This window comes from Glycine max, chromosome 13, assembly GCF_000004515.6.
Source record: "Glycine max cultivar Williams 82 chromosome 13, Glycine_max_v4.0, whole genome shotgun sequence".
Taxonomy (NCBI): domain Eukaryota; kingdom Viridiplantae; phylum Streptophyta; class Magnoliopsida; order Fabales; family Fabaceae; genus Glycine; species Glycine max.
Genome location: NC_038249.2, coordinates 36933836 through 36958593, shown reverse-complemented (window position 1 = coordinate 36958593; position 24758 = coordinate 36933836). Strand labels below are relative to the sequence as shown.

The following is a 24758-nucleotide window of genomic DNA, read 5'->3' as shown; positions in this document are numbered from 1 at the left end:
TGTTAGGTTTTGCGCGCAAGAAACATCGGTATCTCTAACGTTATCCATTTAGAGTTTTGCCATATTTGTGCGTTTTCCGATTAATCTAACCGCTGTTGGATTTGGTTAGTTGAGATCTGACAGACATGTCGCCGGCATTGTTGCGCGTTTGATTAGGTTTTTGTGGTGGGGCCTCTTCCTCTCTCCACATATTACTTGATTGGTTTGTTCTTTATCCCTATGCTAGACATTTGGCTAGGCAAGCGTTGCTATTAACCCTATACTGAAATTAAAATACTTTCACCTAAAAAATTAAAATGACAAAAGGAAACAACTTTGTATTGTTTCGTGGTGTCACCGTGGGCCCCACTTGGTTGCAATTTTTTTATAACTGAAAGCAAAACTGAACTAGTGAGAGTTAAGTCAGGTTTAAGTGGTTTTACGTTGCAATTGAATTACGAATAAACTAGACAATGTTTTAAAGATAGGGTCGATTCTAAATTTTTACTCTGTGTAACCAGTGAATCTGATTCGATTTATTAAAGCATTATTTGAGAGAGAGAGAGAAAAGGGGTTTTTCAGGTTGATGATGAGTAGCGTGGGTACTAGATAAGATGAGAGGGTGTCCTCGTGATTCGCGTTGCGGCGCGGATCTCAATGGCTATGAGTGCGAGTGGAAGGGACGCATTCATTCGTTTGTTATTTTGGTTCACTATTCTTGTGCTTCGTGGAGGGTAATATTTATTTATTTATTGTAATCAAGTTTGGGATTTAATTAACTAATATTTTATTGCAGCGCAGGCGGCACCGACGGCGAAAACGCTGCGTAGAAAGGGAGAGCGAATCAGAAGCGGGGGAGTGGGGCCCACGTGGGGCATTCTGTGTTGACTATGTGGCTGTCGGAGTTCATGTTGTCTTCACGTGATGTTTCTGCGCCCCCATCTTTCTTGTGTCTCCACCTTTTCCCACTCTTTCTTTCTTCTTCGCCTTTTCCAACTCTGTGATGCCTCATTTTTTTAACAACTTTTTTAAATTATAAAAATCAATCCCCATTGGTTCAATAATGAAAGAATAACATCTTGCCAACGGAGTAACAATCAATCAATTTTTTATTTGCAAATATGATTTTGCTGGCTGCCTAAAATTTGTCCAGGTGCATTCTTTTAAATAATACTCCCCCGTTTTTTTTTTATTTATTTATAGAAATACTCCCCCATTGTTCTTTATAAGACATTAAAAATATATTTTACATTAGTTGTGATTTTAGAAAACAAATAAAACATTAACTATATTTTGTTATGGAGTGTCCTTAACAGGAGTAGTTGTCATTGTATAATAATAATAATAAATCTAATTAATTAAAAAAATAAAAGACATATTAAAAAATCATAATATTTTTTATGAAATTTAAAATATTAATTGTATTTGTTAATACTTGTATCAAAATCTTAAACTATCTTATAAAATTGAATAGAGAGAGTATACTACTCCAAACTTAAATTTAATTAAAATTAATCAATTTTTATGTTAATTAAACAAATCGGTTTATATCGTTAATTTTACTATTTGCATTTAAGAAATTTTTTTCTTCTAAATTAGTAACTTTCATTAAAATCTGATATTAATAATAAAAAAATGACACATTAAAAATAGAATCTCAAATAATAAAACAATATTTTTTTAGATAATATTATTAAAAACAATGAAAGTATATAATTTTAGTCATACAAATCAAACACAAACAAATATAAGGAGATATAAAATGATAATTCACCTAATTGCTCAACTAAACAACTAGTTAAACTCGTTGGTTAAGAAGTCTATATTTTATTTTTTCTTTAAATGATTAAAATAAGATTCAACTAAGATTTTTCTTTACAATTTTTGTTCGAGCTCTATTTTGAAAATATAAACCCTGATTTTTTTGTCCAAAGTCCAAACCTCAAATTGGTATGTATTTTATCTTTCATTTTGATGAATTGAGCTCTAGATTTAACATACTCCATTAAGCTACCATAAAAAACATTTTAATTAATTAAAAAAATATTAAAAACGTTTATTAAACATTAGATTAAAATAAAAAAATTAAAATAGAAAAACCGAAATCCTACATCAGAAATTAAAGAAAATAAAATTACAATTTAGTGCTCTATACTTCAAAAAGCCCTATTGAATGAAGAAGCTAAACGTTTATGCATTTACTAATTCCTAATGCATCACGCGTTGATGTTGTAACAGGAATAATAGACAATTCAATTCATTGATAAATTTTCACATACTTTTTTAATACATACTCTTTAATAGAATAAAATTATTGTAATTCTCATTCGTGATGTGTAACAGTGAGAGACAAGAAAAAACGTAAGGCAAAATATTAATAATGATGTTTTTCTTATTAGATTGAAATAGAAATAAAAGACAGAGAGAAAATTTTATTTTAAAAACAACAATTTAAATATGGCTCTCCTGTTTTTTATTTTTCAATTTAATTTTTATCTCTATTTCTTCAGTTCCTTTCCTATAAACTAAGAACGTTGATATTTGGTACGAATTATTTACATTTTACACATAAAATGAGAAGAAAGCTTAATGGGGAATGTTTATCCTTTGTTTTCACTATTGTCAAATATTGATTTAAAAATAAAAAATATAATTTGAATAAAATCATCATTCGGGTAAAAATGACGAAAAGTGTTTTTATACTGAACAATATTTCTCTTAAACTAAATAGACAGTAAAGGAGGTGGATTTTATTCTTATTTCATGACAATCACCGACAAAAATGATATACAGAATATAAAAAATATTAAATATGTATTTTAAAACAATCATTACAAAACTCAACAAAACTTATCAGTTTTTTTTTTAAAGAGGGAATCATACATGAGAATATATTGAATGACATATAAATGAATTTAAATTATTGAAAAGAATGTGAGCATGGAATTGAATGACATAAAAGAAAAAATAAATATTGAAATTATTTTTTGAGGCTAACCTTTTCAAATGGAGTCTCATAATCTCTTCGCAATATTCTTGGGAAATACACACACATATATAAAAGCGATTGAAGCATTGTTGTTCATATGTTATTGGGTATCTTAACTACTTGGTTGTCGATAAAAGTCGATTTAATGAAATTGTCAGAATTTTAAAAAAGAGCATATGCTATTCAACTAATCAAGTATGAATGAACGGATATCAGTTATCTATTTAATTAATTGTCACAAAATATAGGTACAATATTTTAAGTGTTCTTTTTATTAAAATTAAAATTTTAGTTGCAGAAACTTGTACAATGAAAGTCAACATTAAAATTTAATATAAGTTCTAAAAGTTAAAGTTCAGTTTTAATTAAATAAGCAGCACAACAAAATAAATACCAAAACTAATCTTACTGAGTATATGTTTGGTTTTTATTTTCAAAAAAAAAAATTGTTTTTTAAAAATACAATTAAACAGGGTGTTCAGACAACGGGTAGACAGTGGTGTAAGCCTACAAGTTACAAAGAAAAATTAAATTAATAGATTTTAAATGAACATTTGATCGCTGAATAGTATAAAATTTTGTATAAAACAAATTAATTTTAAAATAAAGAACTGATGAAAGAACGAAACATGTCCTTTTTTCCCCATAAATTAACAAGATAAAGAGACTATAAGATCCTTTGACATTGTTTAACAGGTTTATAATTTATATCCATTTATCACTAATCGTTATAGAGGAGGACCCATTTCTAAGAATATAATGACAATGTAACTCGTGTTGTGTTCTTAACGGCTTAACCTTTGAGATGTAATTATTTAATTAGACTATACAATTAAATTGTGTCGTGTCCTTAACCCATTTCATGTATCAGTTAAACAAATAATACCAATCGTACAAGCGATTCAACATTGTGCACAAACTTATGCTCAAATCTATAATTAGACTCAACTATATTTACTTGAACACCATTTTAAATAATATTTAATTAATAATTTATTTTAAGTTCCATTAATTATTTTTCCTACACTTATTTACACTTTGCATTTAAGACTTCATATCTAATTTTTATATTTTACTCCATACATAAATTTTTTTTATGCTCTAGTCATTAAATCTATTTAATTTGCAATGCTTCTATGCTGCTGCAAGTCTCTTTACATCTTCTTTATTTTTTATTTATTTTCACTCATTCATTATATTTACAATCAAGGAAGGAGAGTAAACACCAGAGAGATTTATACTTATGGGTCATGAGTAATCATATAAGTGAACTTGACATCATATTTTAATCCAAAACCTTAAATTCAATTTTATGGATTTTGTCTTTACTTATATGATGCTCAATATTCTCATTCTTACACAATATCAAACTTCACCTCACACTTGTATTCTAACAATCTCTCCCTCAAGTCTGAGTCTCATTCACATGGTAGTCCGAGACACCTCACCTGGACCCATCACAAAGAAGACTTTCGATACAAAGGATCTCCAGACCTAGGATCCACCGTCGTTATCTTACCCTCTGAACCGGTCACTAAGTCAAACCATCGTCTCTAATATCAAATGTTGTGCAACCGAGGGGGTAAACACTTAAAATATTTACACTTAAAAGATTTACACCAATGAGCCTCGAGCAACTACATAAGTGAACTTGACAGTACAATCTAACTGAAAACCTTAAGACTCAGATTTATGGGTCTATTGTCTTTACTTATACGATGCTCAACATTTTCATTCCTACACGATATGCGACTTCACTTCACACTTATATTCCAACAATCTCCCCCGCAAGTGTGAGTAGAGGTGTCAATTTGGACGCGTAAACAAGAATCCCCACAGGGACTATCTTGTATGGGACCCTGCAGACGGGGATTTTTCCCCTATAGGGACAGGGATAAATATTCTTTCAAGGGCATGGCGGGGATGAGGATCACCCCCCCTCCCTCATCGTAGGGTCCTGCCCTGAGGAAATTACATAATTCCCTTATATTAATTATTATTTTATATTTTAAATATTGTAGGATTGTTGAAAATATTGCAAAAAAATATTTGTAGTTTTAACTATTTGTATTGTTATTGAACATTATGCTTGTATTATTTCAAATTAAACTTGTTGTCCATGTTTGTTTATTTGAGTTTAACAATATATGAATTATTTGAGTTTAAGTATTATGTTGTGAGGCTTTTTAAGTCTTTTTTAAATTTACTTGTATTAGAATTTAAAATTAATATTTTTTTTTTATAAAATTTCAAGGTCCACGAGAACGGGGATAGTGGAAAAAAAATCCCCCATGATAGAAATCGAGGATGGGGATGAGGGGTTACTTGGGGGGCGAGGGAGTACTCCCCGCCCCACCCCATTGACATCCCTAAGTATGAGTTTCATCTATATGGTAGCTTTCTCCTCAAGTGGAAGTCATTATCATTTACGAGTATTTTCATGGTGACCATTAGTCTACGTGCTCTAGATACTTGCACCGACGAGACACGCCACTCCATCAATGGGACATGCCGCTTGGACCCACTACTAGGAAAACTTTCGACACAAGGGATCTCCAGGCCTAGAATCCACCACCGTCATCTTACTCATCCGAGTCGATCACCAAGTCAAACAATAAACTCTTATATCAATTGTTTTGCAACCGAAGAGGTAAACAATGAAGAGATTTGCACTAATGGGTATTGTGAAACCACATAAGTGAATCAAACACCACACTTTAACCTAAAATTTTGAAACTCAAGTTTGTGAGTGTTGCCTTCACTTGCTCAACATTTTCATTCATATACGATGTAAGATTTCACCTCACACTTGTATTCCAACACAATCACTCCTTTTTTTTTCTCGTTACCAAATAGGAGTATAATTTTTCCTCCTAATCACATTTTTTTAGCTACAAAATTTAAATATGAAACCTTAAAAAATTAGTATCTAACTTCACTAATGCCAACATGTTGATCCATACATGATTTACTATTTAATGATATTGTGTAAGACTACTATTAATAAAAATATTATTTATTCTTTAGAGGCTTAAAACTTAAATGTATTGTTGTTGTTAAAACATTTTTTACTATTAAAGAGTCATCATCTGAAATCAGCTAAGCAACTTCATCTCAGCATACTCTGCATGTGGTGTCACTACCAACCTCATCTTCTTGTCATTCAAAATATTCTCTAGCTGCTTGCTAAACATAATGCAATGCATGAAGACTCTTTCTTTGTTTGGAATGTTTACCCACTACAATTAGAGCCTTTTTTTTACCAACAAAATGAGTTTGACTCATTAGGATCTAGTTTCTTCTTTCTATTTTGTCTTTTCTTTTTCTTCTATATATAAAAAACTATTAAAGACTCATTTTTGTTCTTGTGGAAATGTAACAAGTTTGATTCTTAAATCAATTGCATAAAATACTCGTTTAATTTAACTATGTAGTTAAATATAAGCAACTCATCAAAAAATTCTTTTTGACAATGAAAAGCAAAGTATGCCAATATATAAATTTTTAATTCAAAATAAGTTAGCCATGAAGTGTCCTTTCAAACAAAGATGCTTTATATATAGGACAAAATGTATGCAATAGTTCACCATAGTTAAATATTTATTTTTCCCCATAAAGATAAAACCTTATTGTTCCCCGAATAACCTATTGCCCACTGCCACTAATCAGCCTGCGCTCCTAATTTATGTTGGTAGTGATGCTGGGAATTCCCCACTTCTTAATCTGCCAATTAGCCTTTCAAACTATACAAAAAATAAAATAAAATAAAGTTTTGCAATATTATTATTTGCACCTAAACGCAGCAGAGGTTATTTAAAAAATTGAACCACATTGGTGACCTTTCAAAAATAAAATCAGAAAAATTGGATATTAGTATATTACTTTAGTATTATATGGCATCCTATGCAGCCGGCATATTCACGCCGCCTAAAGCAATAACCAGTAGTATACTTAGTTACAGAACAAATCCCAAATTCTTCGAATCTAAACATGTTTAAATAAATAGTTAAATTTATATATAAAAACATTTATACAAATGAAAAGTACGAGATGAAGATTATAAAGAGGAAAAAACACACAAGTCTAAAGTGAGTAAACAGTAACAGGAATATTTATTAGATTAGGTTGCTGTGATGCATTCAATAATCTAACTTAAATTAATTGAAGTTACGTGGGTTGGATTGTTACATTAATTTATTTTACTTGTCTTTTAAAACAATCAAGATTAATATTCATTTTGATTCCTAAGACGATGACAAAATAATCATTTAAAGATAAAAAAAATATTAAATTTAATCATTAATGTTTAAAAAATACAATTGATTTTGATTCTATGAGCCAATCAAACTCACCCAAACATCCTAAAAAAAAAATCATACTAAATCTATGTGATTTAATGCATGAATTTGATTATTACACTCGCATTCGTTGAATCAGTTTTAACAATCAAATCAAACTCATCCTTAACGAGAGGAAATGAATTTATTTTACTATTACTTTGGTGTTTAGATCTTAATTCTTCAATAAAAGTTATTAATATTTATTTTTAAAAAATAAACGGTAAAAAGAAAGAAAGAAAAAAAAAACAGAAAAAGATCTGGAAGAGTCGAAGAAGGGCCAATCCGGCCCCACCAGTCCACCACAACTAAAGTAAATTTATGTAATTAATATTGAAATAAAATGGTTTTGTCGGGGTTTGAAAGAAAGAAAGAATTGAGGGGTCCAGGTGTCACGTGGGAAACGCTCTGGTGGATGGAGGCGCGGCGGCCGCTGTAGGTGTGGGTCCCAGAGATTCCTGTATCTAATCACGCACGCAGAGGCAGTCACAAACCATATAATCTCACTCTCACTAACGATGATTTATTATAAATATTAATAAATTTGAAATTTCAATTTAACCAAAATTAAAATATTTATGTTGTCTCCTTTTTTTTCTCTTTCATATAAATAAATAGATAGGTTATAGTATTTTTTTTCTCAAAAAGCATTTAAAAATTCCAAACCCAGATTTCTATGAATTGCATATATTTTAAAGTTATTATATTTACCTTACTAGCTTCTCAGTTTTTGTTATCTTTCTCACCATTTCCTTAATTTCCTTTTATTATTCTTTCAGAATGTGTTTGGATAGAGAATTCTAACGGAAAAAAGTAATTTATTAAAGAATTTGAATTTTTGTAATTTAGAATTTATTGTTTGGATATTTTTTATAAAAAATTTAAAATTTTAGAATTTTAAAACAAAATTTTAAACAACTAAAAATATGAAATTTTAATTTTTTCTAAAAAGTAAAAAATTGAAATTCTCTTCCTACAATCTTCTTCAAGAAACACCTAAAATATCGATCGGATGTGAGCATAGAGGAACATATATAATTAGCGCACCAATCATATTTTTTCTTTTTTTCATTCTCATAATTTTAATTTTTTTATCCAAACACAAATTTTTTAAAAAATAAAAGAATTTCAATTAAAATATTTAAAATTATTAGAATTTTAAATTTTTCCATCCAAACACACTCTTAACTTTTCTTTTCCTTTTACCTATATACTTGGATTCTAATTCTAGATTTAACTTTTGCGTATATTGTGAACATTTTAATGATTGTGTTAAAAATATATGTGGGTATTTTGGAATGAGAAGGACAAGGGCGAATGATTAGGAGACGCGTGGAGGGGAATCACATGGGAATGTGGTGCTAGACTAGAGAGACAGGAAGACGTGGTTGACGAGGGCAAAGAGAAGGGTGGCATGGCATGGCACGTGGTGTCGGATAAATCCATTTAGATTAAGAGGTTGTTAGGGTGGCATGGCATGACATGTCTGACCACTGTGGGCTGTCATGTGACTCCAAACCCAACTTGAACCAAACTGCACAACCCAAAAATTCTTACTCCACCGGGATCCACCCCCATCATCAGCTCAAGCTTATTATGCCTTCATAATAATATAAGGAGAATGTCAATTAGTGTTTTCAAAATTTCTTTTAGTTTAAAGTATAATTTTTTTTTTGTTGGGAGGTGAAAATTGTGGTGTACATAATAATATAATATCGATTAAAGGTATGTTTGAATTTTAGACATCAATGTTGTAAAAATACATTTGAGAGAGTAAAATAAATTTGAAATCATGTTTAATTACCTTTGAAAATATAATTGAGAATAATTTTTGCCTGAAAAAATAATTTGATAAAATTAAAACTTAATATATTTTTTTGTAAATTCAGTTTACAAATTTAAGTTTTATTCAAAATTAAAATTAAGTTTGTAAATTTGAATCCAAACATATATTAATAAATGAATCTTCCTATAGTTTATAGTTTTTTTTTTTTTTAAAGTCCTATCATTTATAGTTGTAAATGTATGTAATAGTTATAGTTATGTAGGAATGATGTAGACAGGGTTTAATTGATATGCAAATATGCAATGGAGGTAGAAAAAGTAGAAGGTTCTAGCTAATGGGTTGTCAAATTCAAACTGAGGAACACAAAAAAAGCTTGGGAAGCATCACCCAACGGGACAAATTAGGGAGGGACCAAGATGGATGCTATTGCTATGCCATCACTTTCACAAGTTTGGTTCATTTTCTTTGGAACACGCCTTTGTTGTAAAACTACGATTTAATTTTTTCAAGTGTACCATACCACTAGTAACAATTCACGGGACAGAATTTAATTTATAGTGGGCATCGTCTTATATGCCATAAGTATTGTGATTAGTAGAAGACAGAAGCAACGTTGAGCTATCTTTTTCACGTGTTGTGTAGTAGGTTGAGGGAAGAGAATAATAAGCACGCAATGCAAGAAAGTGTTAATTGATGGATTTGTTCAGAGATAGTAAGATGTTTTTGGAGTTTGTGGGCGCCGACTGTGCCACCTGGGAACAAACTCTTGCACAATAATTTAAAACTTTACGAAAACCTAAAAGTATTTTGTAGAGTAAAATGGAGTGAATGAATTGAAATGAAAACTTGAAAAGAGTAATAATTAATGACCTAACTAAATATATCCCTTGAGGAACACGAGAAGCCTTTATATATATATATATAACTAATAAAACTGTACAATAGCAAGCGTGGCTGCTGCATACTGCGATATTGCATAAACAAAGGGAATAATAGTAGTCGAACGTAAAAGAAGAAAAATAACATGGATTCTATGGGCGCAGGGCATAATTAATTATTGTTTTTAAAATTCTTATTTTTAATTAAAACATACTTATGTGTTTATTCTTTATCTGTTTTTTTTTATAAAAAATATATACTAAATATTTAGAACAAAAAACAAACATGTATTTGTTATCTTTGTTTTTAATTTCTGATTTATTTTATGGAATTTATACTCTTCAAATTATCACCATATTATAATTTTCCGTCCACTCAAATGTCAATTTTTATAGGTAAATAAAAAACACAAATTTAGTACCTATAAGCGAGCTATTATTTACGTCTTTGGTGAATCAAAGTAAACAAAAATTCAAAATTAATATTTTTTAAAGAAAAACTAATCAGAAAATTAGAACAAGATAAACTGCCAAATTGGAAAGTTTCAGTTAGTTCAAGATAGAAGTCATTTTTGGTATAAAAAAATGTTTTTCAAGTTTTTGAGCCTTAGAGAAACCCACTACACAACCAACAACACATTGTTTTCCCTTAAACATTGGTTTGCTATTTCCACCCAGTTTTTGCCGATTGAACTACATATCTGTTGTACAATATACACAACAAAAATGCATTTAAGTTTTTATAATTATTTTTTTTTCATATTTATTATCCCTTTTACGTAATTGTTTTTTAAATTTCTGTATTAAATCATACTAATATTTTCATAATTTCTTGTCCATTTTTTAAAATTATTTTAACTTGAAATATAATTAAATAATTATAAATATCATTAAAATAATTTTTAAAAATTAAAATATTAATAATATTTTTTTGAATTAAAAATTTCGCATAATTATATTTTAATTTTCGGTATTTTAAAAGTTTCAGTCAAATATTTAACATATATTTATAAAATTTTCATATAATACATGACATTTGGCGAATTTGAAACTTCATGAACAGGTATTTAATCTGACCTGACCTGAACCTCATTTAATTTTATTGTTTCAAATTATTGGCAACCCAAAGATTTTGATGAGACAATAACTACACAATTTATTATATACAACTACTTTTTGTTCAAATTTAATTCTTTTTCATCTTTGAATTTATACAAAAAAAAAATTGTTGATACTATGGATAGAAAATAACAATTGTTAGTTTAATACTAATAAAATGAATTTCAATAATTTTATAATTGACTATTACAACTATTACAATCTTAACAATTGCTAAATCTCAATATATTTTATTTATCTGAAAAAAAAGAAATCCAAAACCATGATGCAAACACGATACACCTCAATCGACGGCCAATAAACCTTATCCGTTTATCCCTTTGCTTCAATTCAAAGAATTAATGAGTCATCGGCTACTTCCAATAAACAAATATATCATCATCGTTAGTAAAACACTGCTACAAAGTTAATAGACGTAAGACGAGTGTCCTAACCAAAATAATTATTAACACTAATCATGATCATAAAAAATTATGACTATTATTTTTTTTTTTTTACTAAGATAACTTTGATTTGAGTCAATTCTAACTAAATCTAGTAGTATCATTGGATCGTATGAATGAGATAATATGTTATTTTTGGGTTGTAGCAAAGATATAGATTAATTTCTTTCGAAGTGTAAAAATCACCAAAGTATGTTTTACTCTCTCTGTCAATATGCTTTTGATTCGATTTTAACTAACACCCATCATGGTGGAAGCTATGCGTAAATCCAAAAAAATGGGACAATTTTACATAAACTCATGTATATAACATGTCATAAAAAACACAGAAATCCAACTATCTATCAACTCTCAAACTTGTTGGATGAGGTTATATTCTAACATGAGTTCATCCTTGCACACCAAAAAATAAATTATGACCTATTATTTAATTTAGTACCATGAATTAATATTATATATTTTTGTTAAAATAAGAATTTCTGGGAGCAGGAACACCAACACGTGTCTGTTTGAACAGCTAGTGTCCATTGACAGTGCCATTGCTATTGTTGTTTCTCTTTCCATCTACCGCTATGAGCAACTCAACAAAGAGACTGTGGTTACATCAAAACAAAGCAAAGCAAAGAAAGAAGAAAGAAAATGGGGAGAATCTTTGTGGTGGAGCTTGAGGGCAGGTCTTATAGATGCAAGTTCTGCAGAACTCACTTGGCCCTTGCAGATGATCTCATCTCCAGGGTAGGTACCTTACTTATGTATGCTTTTGTTCTGTCAAGGCTTTTTTGTTTTTGTACATTGTTGTTGGAGGAAATGTTTGTGAATGGAGAATAGGACTCTTTGGGACATTAGTTTTCTGTTTTGAGACAACAATTCATCATTTTATGGACATTTTCATAGGTTGAAATATGAACAGTTGAACACCACTTGCCACATTCAACGGTAGCCATAGGTTTTGCCTTGGCTAAAGATGGAACCAAGGATCGTAATTGAGTTGAAGTTGTTGTTAATATGACAAATTTGTGTTGGTAGTTTTGTTAGTTAAATTAGAGAACTCATGCAATTTTGAAACCAATCAATGGCAACAATGTATTTGGACTTTGGAGTTGTTGGATGGTTATTTCCTTATTGGATTTTTTTCTGTCTAGTGTACTTTCCTTATTATATTGTGTTTCTTACTCGACCTGCTTGCTAAGTGTGTACAACTTTCAGAACTCAGGATTTCTAGTAGCTCTACAGTAATTTTGGATCTTAGTTATCCTTTATGAGCACTCTTCGCTATTCTCTTTCCACCATGTAAGCATTCCCATTTGCATCCCGTACGTCCACTGAAGAATTGAAAAAGAATGTCAAACTTATACTAGCTTATTGATAGCAATACCAACATCACCTACCAGGCCCATAAGGACACGTAGCAAGCCCACTTACTTGGCAGATTACACATAGAAGATTCAGGAACCAAGCACGTGCGAAATTCATTCGTTAGGAGATATTTCAATTCTGTTAATTGTGCTATTGCTCTGTATCTTTCTGCTATGATAGCTAACCAATTCTGTTATGGAGTTGCACTAGGATAGCCTTTAAATACCATTTAGTAATAAGAATAATACACACAGAGCAATTTTTCAGTCATTTCTTATCTTGAGGAGTTTTCCTTGTTCTCGAATACAAAGCACATTACTGCTTCTTTTCCTTATCACCTTCAGGGACCTTAACACTCATCTGATGAATAAGAAAGCCTTTGGATTGAGTTGGGATAGCATACTTGCTTATCTATTCTTACTATAAAAGAATTTTCATTGGCTACATTGACAACAAATCTTAATGGAATATGTGGTTGGTTGCATCAGTCCTTGATATTATTCACTTCAGTCCAATTCAGCGATATATTGGGGATCAAATTTTGTAATGGGAAGATAATTGGACTGTGATAATGCGTATGTAGTTCTTCCATCAATGATGTACTTTGTAAGGTAGTCTTAAGTAAGGGGGCCTACTCTGTCCGCGTGATGGGTTTAAAAATTCATTATCCTTCAGCTAGTATGCTGCATCAAACTATAACCAAAGGAATATATGCTAGAGGTTCATGTTAGGTTTCAGTATGAACTTACAACATGTCGTTTTGCCTCTTGACTGCTTTCTTGCATGATTGCTTTTAATACCTTGTATCCATCTTATTCTGTGGTGGTGTCTTTCCATGACATTCATAACTTCATATTTCTATAGAGTAAATATATAGCTGACATATAGTGCATGAGGTGGGTCTAAAGATGAAAGGAAAGATGTATTACTTATAAATATTTGCATAATGTCTGTATATTGATTTTGCTTGCTTTTTGCCAATACAATGCTCCAAGTCTCCTACTGCTTTTCTGGACTGTTAAATTACTTCTCATATTAATCTTCTATTACCCTTCTTTCAGGCCTTTCATTGCCGGAGGGGGAAAGCATACCTATTCAATAATGCGTGAGTCCATTTCTGTTTTTTTGGATAATCCATTAGTGACTAAGAAATTAAAGTTCATGATAGTGTTGTATCATGTATGATGAGATGCATACCTGAGGCTCATGTTTTTAATGTATTCATGTTTCTAGATGAAAGTTGGATGTAACATATTTTGCTACTACCAACAAACTGGAAAATATGATGATCATGTTCTGCAACAGTAAAACCTCTATGAAAATTGCCTTCTGTTATACACCAAGAGCACTGAATTGTTTTTGTAGTCTTTTTTTTTTTTTTACTAAAATGAATCCTTCACCATCTTTTCATAGCACTAGCTGAATTAAAGTGGAATGGATTTGCATCTTTTCATAGCAATTTAATATTGAGGCTTTTTGGCAGAAACTAAAATCAGGATAGTATTCGACTATAAGAAATGGAGCTCAGCTTCTTATAGAAGAGAGAATTTCTCTGAAATCAACAGTAGAAACAATCGATGACCTCAAAATGTGCTGAAACCAGTCACAGAGGAATGGAGAAAACTGACAAAATGAGAAGAGGAGCAAGAAAAAAATAGACACTAAGGCCTAATGCATATTCTTCCTGGCCATAGCCATCCCGGCATCCCCTCTATGATATCCCCCATCATTAAACTTATGTTTTGACATTTATAAACCTTCTTGTTGTTTGCACATTAAGTAAATAAAAGTTAGGGAATTGTTTGGTCTGCCATTATTAGTCGAAAATATCACTAGACCTGAATAATCTATACTGTTGTGTGCCTGTGATCCAGCGTGAACTTCACAATTGGAACACCAGAAGAAAGGATGATGCTTTCAGGATTACATACTGTCGCAGATATTTTTTGCTGTTGCTGCGGTCAAATAATTGGCTGGAAATATGTTAGCCTTCTCTCTTACCCTCTGGATTTCATGTAATCAGGAATCAATGTTACAGATGAAATCTCTTAGATTGTTTTATGCTGGACTAGTGATCCAGAATTGTTTAAAATATGTATTCTGTATCAACCCTCATTCTTTAGTTCAAGTTAGTTAACTTTCCACACAAATTTTTTATATTTACTATTCTTTCTCAGGAATCTGCACACGAGAAGAGCCAAAAGTATAAAGAAGGGAAGTTTGTTCTTGAAAGGTATTATGTATTTTCCTATTGGCTATTGTGTATTGGTTAAGGAAATTTTGTTGCATTTTTTCCATCAGTGTTTATACTAATTATGTATATCCTTTGTGTCAATACAATAGAGGAAGGATTGTTGATGAAGTTGATTTCTCCACTGAGTTCTACATCGATAGTCATGCCAGCATGAGTGATGCTGAAGAACCTTAAAACATGCGGGCTGGCCTTGTTGGATCATGAGAAAGAATGCACTGCTTCTGTATACGAACAATAATAATGGTGACCCATGAAAATGTTCAGAATTAATAGTTTATTTTGGTTTTGTTTTATTAGTATTATATATATATATATATATATATATATATATATATATATATATATATTATATGTGGTATATGAAAATGAGAGTTGCCAATAGTGTGTATATTGTGGGGAAAGATAGAGATGAAACGGTAGTCTCAGATTTGCTGCAAAACATATGGAAAGAACTTGGCTGTTAACTTGGTGTCTAATTGTCTATATAGGACCTCTTCAACGCTGGAGGCAGCAATCATGTTTGAACGTTTAGAACACCTTATCTTGTGCTTGGATTAGAAGTAAAACAGAAAATAAAAAAGAAGGATGAAAGTAAAAGAGAAATACATAAAATATGTTCTAGAAATGAGATGCCCATAATTCATAAATGATTTTTCTTTTAAAAAAAAAATCTATATAACCTTTTAGGTTTTGCATCTCTTCCATGAAGACATGGGAGTTGATGAGTCATGGCAGCCATTGTGATTGCTAGATTGTAACTTAATAGCTAAAAACACTTTATGAATAATCTAGTAGTGATTTTGTTATCAAAACTTAGAAATATTTCTTGAACTCTTCAATAGCTTTAGTGTTTGATTAAGTTAAAAAGATTGATAACATTTTAAAAAATGTATTATTAAAAAGTATTTTGCTAGCATATTTTTCTTGATGATAATAACATAAAAGTTTAATTACAATTTTAGTACCCCTGTTATACATAACTTACAATTTTGGTCTTTGAATTATATCTATTCAAATTTATGTCCTATTTTTTTTATTGTTGCAATCAAATCCTTTCCTCATTTTTTCTTTATTTAAAACTCTTAAATTTTCAAATGTATTAAAAATCTCTACAACTAAACCATTTAAAACTCTCTTTCGATTAAAGACAAATGTTATGGTGCAAATAACTTGGATGAAACAGTGCTCAAATATGAGTGCATAATTTCTATTCAATTTCATAATTACTCAAGCCTAATTGAGGTCCATAAGTCTATCTCATCTAAGCTAATAAGAGTCAATGTCATTCCCACCTCAACATTTGTTACCCCCAACCAACCGAGGTACTTACGAAGTATGTATTTGGTTTAGAGTAAACATAATTTTAAATGCATTCAAAAAAAAAAAATGTCTCTTGTTACTTTGAGTTAAAAGGACGCTGTAAGGGGCCTAAGATAATCTAATCATCTTAGGTTTATCCACACCCTTCTTCCTCACAAAATAGATATGAATAATTTTAGGTAGGGATGAAGAGACCGACAGAGACATTAATAGTTGTCTCATGTAGCTTTTCCACCTAATCCTCACCACCCATGCTTACATACACTTGAAAAGAACTCTCTTTTCACATGTTTGTTCTCTCACATACATTATAACTCTATTGGACCATTTACTTGGGAAAAAATGTAAATTATATTAAATCCAAAATGATACAATAATAAACAGAGTATACCCCGCAGTTAAAGAAAATAAAAAATCTCCCTAATACAAGAAGACTTATATCAAGATGCTAAAACAAATGCAACATATGCGCTTGTCTAGGGCCTCAAAGTGCTTGTAAAGTTGATAATCATCGTTCATGCTTAATTTTAAACATTTTCACTATCACCTGACTGCAAGTAAGCTCTTATACCGGCATCCACTTGCTCGACATCCTAGAATTTGTGTGAAACAACTTGTTATAATATTAATTTGAATCGAATATTGATCAAGTTCACAAGTTAAATCAAATGTTTACCCCTAAAAAGATCTATGTATGAAGAAGATAAAAAAAGAAGAAAATAATTCCAAATGAAAGATGTCAACTATAGTTATATAAAAACTATCAAACTACCATTTTAACATTGATAACATTTTATACAACACGAACTCACTTTTTTTCCCTCTCTCTTGTTTGTGCTTTGCACTTAGCACAAGTAATGTTTTAGTCAACAGTCAGATAAAATCTATCCTGTCATTGATACGTGTCGGCCAAATAATTTTTAATTTTTTTTATTCATTGAATTTTTTTTTTCTTCTCTGTTTCCCCTTAAAAAATCGTGCATTTGCTTGGGGACCAATGCTAGTTTTCTATACTTTTATAAAAATTATCTGACCACAATTTTAACATTAATAGGTGTCAACATTTATACAATATGGATCCACTATTTTTTTCCTCTATTATGCACATGTACTGTTCTAGTTTTTTCTTTTTCTTTTTATTATAAAAGAATAACGAAACTGTCATAATATGAATTGTATGAGAAGTAGTCATGAAAAATTTATGTGTGGCAATTAGTATATGCTAAAATTTAGGTTTATTGCGGTCACATGAATTTAACTTTACCTTAAATAAATAAAAAAACAATAACTTCACCAAAAAAAATTAAGCTTAAGATGTACGTGAAACTCAAAACTTAATTAAATTAAATATGGAAATTAATCCTATCCAAAGCTATGCTCCGCAATTTAAAAATGAAAATTAATCCTATCCAAAGCTATGCACCGCAATTTTTGTAATTTTTTTAAAAAAACTGCAAAGCAGTTGATATTTTTTTTATCATTAAAGTAGTTGTTGTTTGATAATACTGCTCAATACTCAATTTTCTTAACTGAAAGGATTGACGTTCGCTATATTTATAAAAGTAAGAATAATTTATTTAGTAAAAAACTTTATATTTAATTAATCACCGTGTGTAAAAAAAATTTGAACTGATGACCGCAAACACACTACAAAGGTATCGGGGATCTCTGAACTAAAAAAAATTACTCAATTTCCTTAACTTTTACATCATTAAAAAAAAAAGATTTAAATGATATAACGATGAAGATTCCCATAAAAAAAGATAAATACGATGAAGATGAATCTTCCCACATAAAGCGAGAAAAACCATTTGGCGCAAGAGTTGGTTAACCTCAAAGGGGCGTAAATTGGCCGTGTTGTTGCCATTGAGAAAAAGAGAGATTGGCCAATTGCGTTTGTTCGTTAGAAAAAAGCATACATTTTTCTCACACCCTTTTGCTTTTTCTACATTTCCCTTTCGTAAATTCGTCTTCTACTACTCACACCTCTCTTTTCTCTCCCACTTTTTCTTCCTCCTCAATTTCTCCGTTTTTTTTTTCTTTTTCTTTGAAGGTTTCGTTTTGCAGGTCGCTTCAATGGAGAAATCCTCCTCTTCGCTCAAGAAGAAACGTTCTAAGAAATTATCAAAGGTATTCTCATCTTTCTTCTTCTTCTTCTTCTTATTATTATTATTTGAATTTTAGGGTATTTAATTTTTAGTTTCAGATTTTTTCTAAGGCAATCTCATTAATTTTGATTTTAGGAAAAATAAACAAATGTTATGTTTTAGTTATTGCTTGTGTTTGTGAACTGAAATTTGCCATTTTTTGTGTGTGAATCATGTACCTAAACTGACTAGGATGCTTTTTTTTTTGTGGGGTCCTAGGTTTTTTTTCCTTTTTCATTGTAAATGTGATGATTATTTATATACAATTTGGGTTTTTGAGTTTTCCAACCGGAGCGTATGTAGTTTGTTGAGTTGATTGATTTAACAGGGTGTGCATTTTCCTGATTTTGTCATCACTAATGTAAAGTCATCTTGATTTTATGTCTAATTTGATGGTTTAGGTCAAGGCAAGCAGTACAATTAAGAAGAGTAGGAAAAGTAAATCCAAGAAGGTTCGCCGCCGCCGGGAGGTCTCTCTTTCGAGTTCTGACTATGAGGATTCAAAAAAATTGGACACATTGGCTTCCTCTAGTTCTGAAGATAGCTACAGAAGAAAAAGGGATAGGTCTCGCACAAGAAAAGAAGTGAAAGGTCTTAAGAGGAAGGCTCGGGGACGATCTTACAGCAGTGACAGCAGTGAGGACTCGCATTATGCTAGGAAGAGAAAAAAGGCGAAGAGGCAAAATGAGCGTGAACAGGTGAGGAAGAAATCCTCCCAGAAGAAAAAGATCAAGAGAGACACGCGTGTTGATTTGATGAGGAGCAGCACGTCACGTACCTGCTCAGCATGTCAGGATGGGAGTGCTAGCAGTGATGACTGTCAATATAAGAGCCACAGGGGAAGATCGGAAAGAAAAGAGAAAGACAGAAGAAAGTTGAGAGGAAGCAGTGGAAGTAAGAAGAGTAGTAGATACAGGGCGAGAAGTTGTTCTCCGTGCAGTATTGAAAATAGTTATGAAGTGACCGAGGAGAAATATGCAGGTGAGAACAATTCCAGATGGTTACGATCAGTTATTACTGTTACAGAAGAGGCGGAAGAATATGGGGAATTGTGTAGAAATGAAAATAAGGACGAGATTGATGATGATCATGATTACCCTTGTAGAAGTAGTGACAGTAATGATGGGGGCACAAAGACAGAGTTGGATCATCATACACTTGCATCAGAAGAGAAATTGGGAATTGAGGAAGAGGCGGGAGATATGAACGCTGATCTTAACTTCACAGAGCCCAAATTCAGAGACAGGAGCTACAATGACAGCAGTAACCTTAAAGCTTATAGTGGTGAGACAACTGAATCTATGAAGGAAACAAGTGAGACTTCTGGTGCTAATGTGAATGATGATGACCTGGAGTCAATTCTAAGACAAAGAGCATTGGAAAATCTAAGAAAATTTCGTGAAATTCAGTCTAGTGCAAAAGCTCCTGATCAGAAAAATAAAATTGTTAGCCAGGTGAAGCAACCAATTACAGATAAACATGAACTGGTTCAAGGTAAGTCTGTTGTCAATGATGCAACTGTAGGAAAAAAATTTGATAAGCAAACCCCTGGAGAAGAAACTAATTTGCCTATTGGGAGGAGAAATTTAATTGCTTGTCCAAGAAACAATGAAAGGATTTTAAACATGGATAAAGATGTATCTGGTTCTGCTAAGTGTCATCCGGTCAATGCACCAGAGAAGGGGATTGATTCAGACAATCCTAGCAGAACAATTACTGAATCCACTAATTACAACAATACTATCAATTTAGAATTGATCAAACAAACACAAAAATCTCGGGGTGATTCACTTCAAACATCTACTTCACACGAAGCCGCCAATGCGAAGTTACTGGTGACTGAGGGTGATGTAGAAAGCAATGCAGCTAAGACTCCTCATGCTGCAATCCAGAGTGTTAATAACAATGTCGGAGATGTTGATGTTTCATCAGTAGAGAATAAAACAGGCAAATTGCTAGATGAATCCAACCAGGGCTCCCAGTTTGAGAAGAAAACAATGAATGTGATGCGGGGTGGTGAAATGGTACAGGTGAGTGTGGTAAACTTTCCAATATTCTGAATAATACTCTGACATAATGATGGCCCTAAAATATGGTATTTAGTCCTTTCCTTTACTTGTCCTTTTTTATTACTAGTATTTTGTGAATGTGCAGGTTAGCTACAAGGTCTATATCCCTAATAAAGTCCCTGCTTTGGCTAGAAGGCAACTTAAGCGATGATCTTCTATCTGCTCTTCTGGTGAAGAAAGGGCTTTTTCGACGTTTTGTTCGTCTTTGTTTGACTCTTGAAAATGGTAGAGACATGTGCAAGAAAGTACAGAGATGAAGAGATTATTGGTTGATTCATCCGTGTGTGAACTCTAAGAACTGCGTCAATTTCTCTATTAGCTATATTTTATTTTTAGGTAACATTGTATTCGTAGATTATTTGAATGTGGTCTGTCACAATAATACTAATGCAGCCTTTGCAACATGAAGACGACCTTTATTATTTCTTTTTGGTGGAGCATGAAAGACCTTATCTATGTTTGCTCTGTCAGATGATATATTGTGCGTTTTTAATCATTCTATTTGAAGAAAACAATCACTTCTTTTTTAGAACTCTTGAAATCAGTTTATTTGGAGGAAATAATCACTTATGTTTTGCAACTTTTAAAGCATAAACAATTATTTTCCTCCAAATATGGTACGAGGCTGACTTGGACTTTCCAAACCTCATTTGGGCACAACTAATAGCCCATGTACCCTAGTAACTGAAAGTGGATGCATCAATAATTTCTTAAAATGAATAGATGAATGAATTTAAAAAGTTTGTTTGCAATATTCTAGCATTGACTATTTTCAGCAATAAGAATTTCTCATTTAACAGCAATCTCAAATAATTTGCACATAAAATCCAAACATATTTTTTAGTTTGACAAATACTAACCAGTGCTCTATGGAATTGGTCAGGGAAATACAATGAATTTTTTTATTTATTGAAATGCATAAAAAAATATTCATGAGTTTTTTACGTTCTCATTCTCATATTATTGTTTTTTATTTTATTAACTAAAAACAATGTCCTTTTTAGCTTTTATTCTATTAATATTATCCTTAAAATGTATTTATGCTATTTATTTGATAATTAAAAAATCTTTATATATTTCTATAAAAAAAATCTGACCGAGAGCATAGGATAGGAAGTTAGGAAGAAAAACTTGGTTGGCGCAGACAAGGAAGAAACCTAAGCGGAAGCCGAAGAGCAAACAAATTAAACAGACACGGCGTGTGTGTCTGTTTTAGGGAACACGGCGATGGTGTTCTCTTCGAACCCCTTATCCCTGAGCGTCCCCGAACCCGCCTTCGAGTCATGGCTCCGCGACACCGGCTTCCTCGAAGTCCTCGACCACCGCACCTCCTCCTCCGCCGCAGCCGCCTCCCCCGCTCCCTCCTCCGCCGCCTCCACCCTCTTCTCCCGCCTCTTGACCTTCCTCTCCCTCTTCACCCTCAACGCCTTCGCCAAGCTCGCCGCCGATGACTTCGCCGCCGACACCCCCTCCTGGTCCCGCTCCTTCTTCGCCTTCTCCGATTCCTACTCCTTCCCTTCCTCCCCCTCACAGGCGCGATTGAGAGTTCAGGAAAACGTGAAACGCTACGCCCGCAACTACGCCTATTTGTTCATTGTTTTCTTCGCCTGCACTCTGTACGCCCTCGCTATTGCCTCTCTATTCTTTGTTAATTTGAAGGTGTTTCGGTTGAATTCGAGAATCTATGCTGTGTTTTAGTCATATAAGGCTCTTGAATTTGGGAATTTTCATCGTGTTTGGATAAACTTCTCTGTAAATAGTTATAGAAAGTAGAATGAGTTGATTGTCTCCCTGAGTTAAATTTAGGTTATACACTTGATTTTCATTTTCGTTCTGTTTGAATGAACTTCTTTATAAACTTATAGGAGAAGAAAATAAAAAATGAAATAAACTTCTGTGATAAGCTCAAATTAGCTTATGTATAAGTTAAAATATTCTTTTGAAGAAACTAATATGAGAGAACTTCTGAAGATTAGCTTATGCATAAGCTAGTTTTGGCTTATCGGAGAAGTTTATTGTTTTGGTTGAATTGGAGAATCTATAATGTGTTTAGTGAAATAAGACTCTTCTATTTGTGAATTTGTTGTGTTTGAATAAATTTCTCTACAACCAGGGGTGTTTAGCTCAATTGGTTGAGCAGGTGCGTGAGTGTTGTAAATCCCCTGCTATCGTTTTTGATTCCTACGGATTAAATACATCAGTTTCTCTAGAAATATGCATAAGCCAATTTTAGTCCATGGGAGTTCATTGTACTTTACCCTTCTTATTTTCTTCTTTTGTAAGTGTTTAGAGAGAAGTTTATCCACACATAGTCTTGATGTGGTTCTTGCTTAATGAATTTATAAGGAATAAATGTGTTTATTGTCGTGCTTTGGTGTAACTGTGTGTTTTGGTTACTATGGTTGCAGGTATAAGATGCCAGTTGCTCTTGTCGGGTTGGTATTGTGTTTGGCATTGTGGGATTTCTTCAAGTTTTGTAGCCACAGATGGGGATTGGAGCAGTATCCCTTGACGCGCCAGATTTTGATTCGTGTTGTGCAATGTGGTGAGCAATTGTTTCCTATAGGAGAGATTTTGTTTTTCTTTCTTTTTAGTACTTAGACCATCAATTGTCTTTTTATTGGGACAAAAGTTACACGCGGTTTCTTAAATGTTTCTGGTGTTGTTTTTCAATCTGAATTGAAGTTCTTAAATATTTTTGGTGCCGTTTTGTAATCAAATTTGAAGTTTTACCTAGGTAATCTACATAATATAGGTTTTTTATTGAGATAGAACTTATATCAGTTATATGTAGTTTCCTAAGTGAGAAGGGAGAAGGAAATCAACCAGGCTCTTCGTTTTTCTTTGTTTTTTAATACTTAGATATCAACTGGTTTTTTATTAGGACAAATGCTTTAAATGCTTTTGGTGTTATTTTTCTATTAGAATTGAACTTTCACCCAGGCAAACTTCATAAATAGGTTTGCATTAAAGATCAGTATAGGTTATTGAGGTAAAACTCCAATTTTGATTGAAAAACATCACCATAAACACTTAAAAAACTGCATCTAAGTTTTATCCTTTTTATTAGATTTACTTAAAAAACAAAATGGTTATTGTTGATTTTGCTATAGTTTTGTTGGGCATTGATAACATCCCACATGCATGTGTTGCCCGGACTTTGCTTAAGCTGCGGATTTACTGAATGCATAATCTTTCATCCCCGCCAATTAAAAAAGAAGAAATTCACTCACCTTCCTGTACATGAATGCAAATTTTTAAATCTGTTATGTATTTGGCTGCATAATTTTACAGAGAGATGTCTTCTACTTAGCTGATGTGGTAGGGGATGTCTTGTTCTTTTATAGCACATTGCTTATGGACGCTGGAAAAACATCTCTTTATTTGATCTTCATAAGGTTAATTGGAACTTTTGTTTCTCAATCTCATCTCTTGCAGCAACTGCGGTTATTCTAATCTTTTCCAATGTTCAAATGGCTCTCTTTTGTGCCATATGCGTCAGCTATGTAGGTAAGTCTTTCTACTTATGTACTTTTATTCTTACCTTGTTGTTTTGCTTCAACGGCGGGTTCTTAGGTTAAAAAATTCTATGTAGGAATGATACTTCATGCTGGATTTCGAAAGTTGACCCCTGTAAAGCAACCTTCAGTGAGCAGAGGTAGGTAGTTGACTAATCAATGAAACTGTGGTGAACGCTTTGTCCAGCACATCTTACTTCGGTGATTCAAGGGCCTTTGTTATAGAAGATTCCTGTGCTTACAATGTAGAGTTTAAGGGACAGGACTTTGGTACAGAAGATTGAGCAATGTACAAAAGGGTGGATTATATACTTGTGGATTAACATTGATCAATTGTTTAGAATAAATTCTTTGAATTGTTACATATATCAATTATTGAGATTATTAATTTATTCATAGCACTTGACTAGTTGATGCAATTGTAATTGAGTTTTTGTTTTGGGTGACTCATAATGGGTTAGGCGCCATCATGTAGTGCTCGTTGAGAGGTTTTTTATCTGATGTGAATATAAAAATGGTTTTCCATCATACAATTTTATCAGGTATGTGTAAACCCCTAATCA

General features: G+C 32.0%; 3 protein-coding genes and 1 long non-coding RNA gene across 4 annotated transcripts; all 4 read left to right on the top strand.

The window, feature by feature from the left end:
- Positions 1 to 59: 59 nt before the first annotated feature.
- LOC121173338 (uncharacterized) lies at positions 60 to 1076 on the top strand. Its single transcript, XR_005887977.1, has 2 exons — positions 60 to 202; positions 776 to 1076. It is a non-coding gene; the product is annotated as an uncharacterized lncRNA (long non-coding RNA).
- Positions 1077 to 12071: 10995 nt separating this feature from the next.
- Positions 12072 to 15605, top strand: LOC100813120 (protein yippee-like At5g53940). Its single transcript, XM_003543180.5, has 5 exons — positions 12072 to 12266; positions 13949 to 13992; positions 14762 to 14870; positions 15065 to 15120; positions 15231 to 15605. The coding sequence occupies exons 1-5, from the start codon at positions 12171 to 12173 to the stop codon at positions 15313 to 15315; spliced, it is 390 nt and encodes a 129-aa protein (XP_003543228.1). The 5' UTR covers positions 12072 to 12170; the 3' UTR covers positions 15316 to 15605.
- A 2604-nt stretch (positions 15606 to 18209) lies between these two features.
- LOC100805450 (pre-mRNA-splicing factor CWC22 homolog) lies at positions 18210 to 21081 on the top strand. The gene is made up of 3 exons (XM_003541789.5): positions 18210 to 18591; positions 19010 to 20638; positions 20763 to 21081. The coding sequence occupies exons 1-3, from the start codon at positions 18538 to 18540 to the stop codon at positions 20826 to 20828; spliced, it is 1749 nt and encodes a 582-aa protein (XP_003541837.1). The 5' UTR covers positions 18210 to 18537; the 3' UTR covers positions 20829 to 21081.
- A 687-nt stretch (positions 21082 to 21768) lies between these two features.
- Positions 21769 to 24561, top strand: LOC100812581 (PRA1 family protein H). The gene is made up of 4 exons (XM_003543179.5): positions 21769 to 22293; positions 23086 to 23222; positions 24116 to 24187; positions 24273 to 24561. Exons 1-4 carry the CDS (start codon positions 21905 to 21907, stop codon positions 24341 to 24343), a joined length of 669 nt encoding a protein of 222 aa, XP_003543227.1. The 5' UTR covers positions 21769 to 21904; the 3' UTR covers positions 24344 to 24561.
- Positions 24562 to 24758: the final 197 nt, after the last annotated feature.